The sequence below is a fragment of the Mandrillus leucophaeus genome, unplaced genomic scaffold (assembly GCF_000951045.1).
Source record: "Mandrillus leucophaeus isolate KB7577 unplaced genomic scaffold, Mleu.le_1.0 Scaffold576, whole genome shotgun sequence".
Lineage (NCBI taxonomy): Eukaryota > Metazoa > Chordata > Mammalia > Primates > Cercopithecidae > Mandrillus > Mandrillus leucophaeus.
In genome coordinates, this window is record NW_012106208.1 from 410,537 (window position 1) to 411,254 (window position 718).

Here is a 718-nt window from a genome sequence, read left to right on the forward strand (position 1 = left end):
AGACTCAACTTTTCCTAAGTTTCTAATCCTCTTTGCTCCCACTCTGAGATGAAGGCCAACTGTCAATTCAGGCAGTGGGTGCCAAACAGCTGGAGGAGCACTGATCCTGGTTCTAGAAACAATCCCAGGCCATTGCGATACCCAGGGTCCTGGGTATCGCAAACTCATGGGTCACAGGGTCTCACCTCCACAGGCTTCCTTCGAAGGATAAAGAAGTTCTCTGCTCGCATCATCATGAAGCGCATGAACTTGTGGCATAAAATCTTCTCGATCTCATCGGCCTGCGGAGTACAAGAGAGAAACGTTTCTCTAAAGCTGACACCCAAGGCCAAAAACACCTTGTAGCCTGGTCTTCTGACTCCAATTTCTCCAAGGCTCCCAGGAGACAGTGAGGTTTGGTACTCGGAAGGATCACTGAAGTGGGGGACCCGGCTGCCAGCTGAAACAAGGGTCTACCTTGGGCCATCTGTTAATGAGGACTCATTCCAGAGAGGTAATTCTTATAGTCTTCTATGGCTTCTTTCAGAGTCTACAACTGTACTCCAAGCTGCCCTTCCCATTCTCATTTCACTAGTGTTACATTTCCCAGGGTGTTTTGTAGCACCACCTGGGCTATCAGAAATAACCTTAGGTGATCTCTGCTTTAGTAACACTGAACATTTCTGAAGTTTCTCCCTTCTGAACTCTCAACATTTCCCTTTTTTTTTTTTTTTTTTTT

The 718-nt window shown here is 46.5% G+C and overlaps 1 protein-coding gene across 2 annotated transcripts in view; it reads right to left on the reverse strand.

Annotated features, from left to right (window-relative positions):
- The window catches only part of ARPC4 (actin related protein 2/3 complex, subunit 4, 20kDa), a 22,623-nt gene that overhangs the window by 13,092 nt on the left and 8,813 nt on the right, over positions 1-718 (reverse strand). Inside the window, exon 4 of one of the 2 annotated variants that reach the window (XM_011998576.1) lies at positions 186-367. The exons of the other annotated variant lie outside the window; for it this stretch is intronic. Within the exon in view, the coding sequence (XP_011853966.1) occupies positions 186-367 (182 nt within the window). The remainder of the gene's footprint in view (positions 1-185; positions 368-718) is intronic. 2 annotated transcript variants of the gene reach the window in all.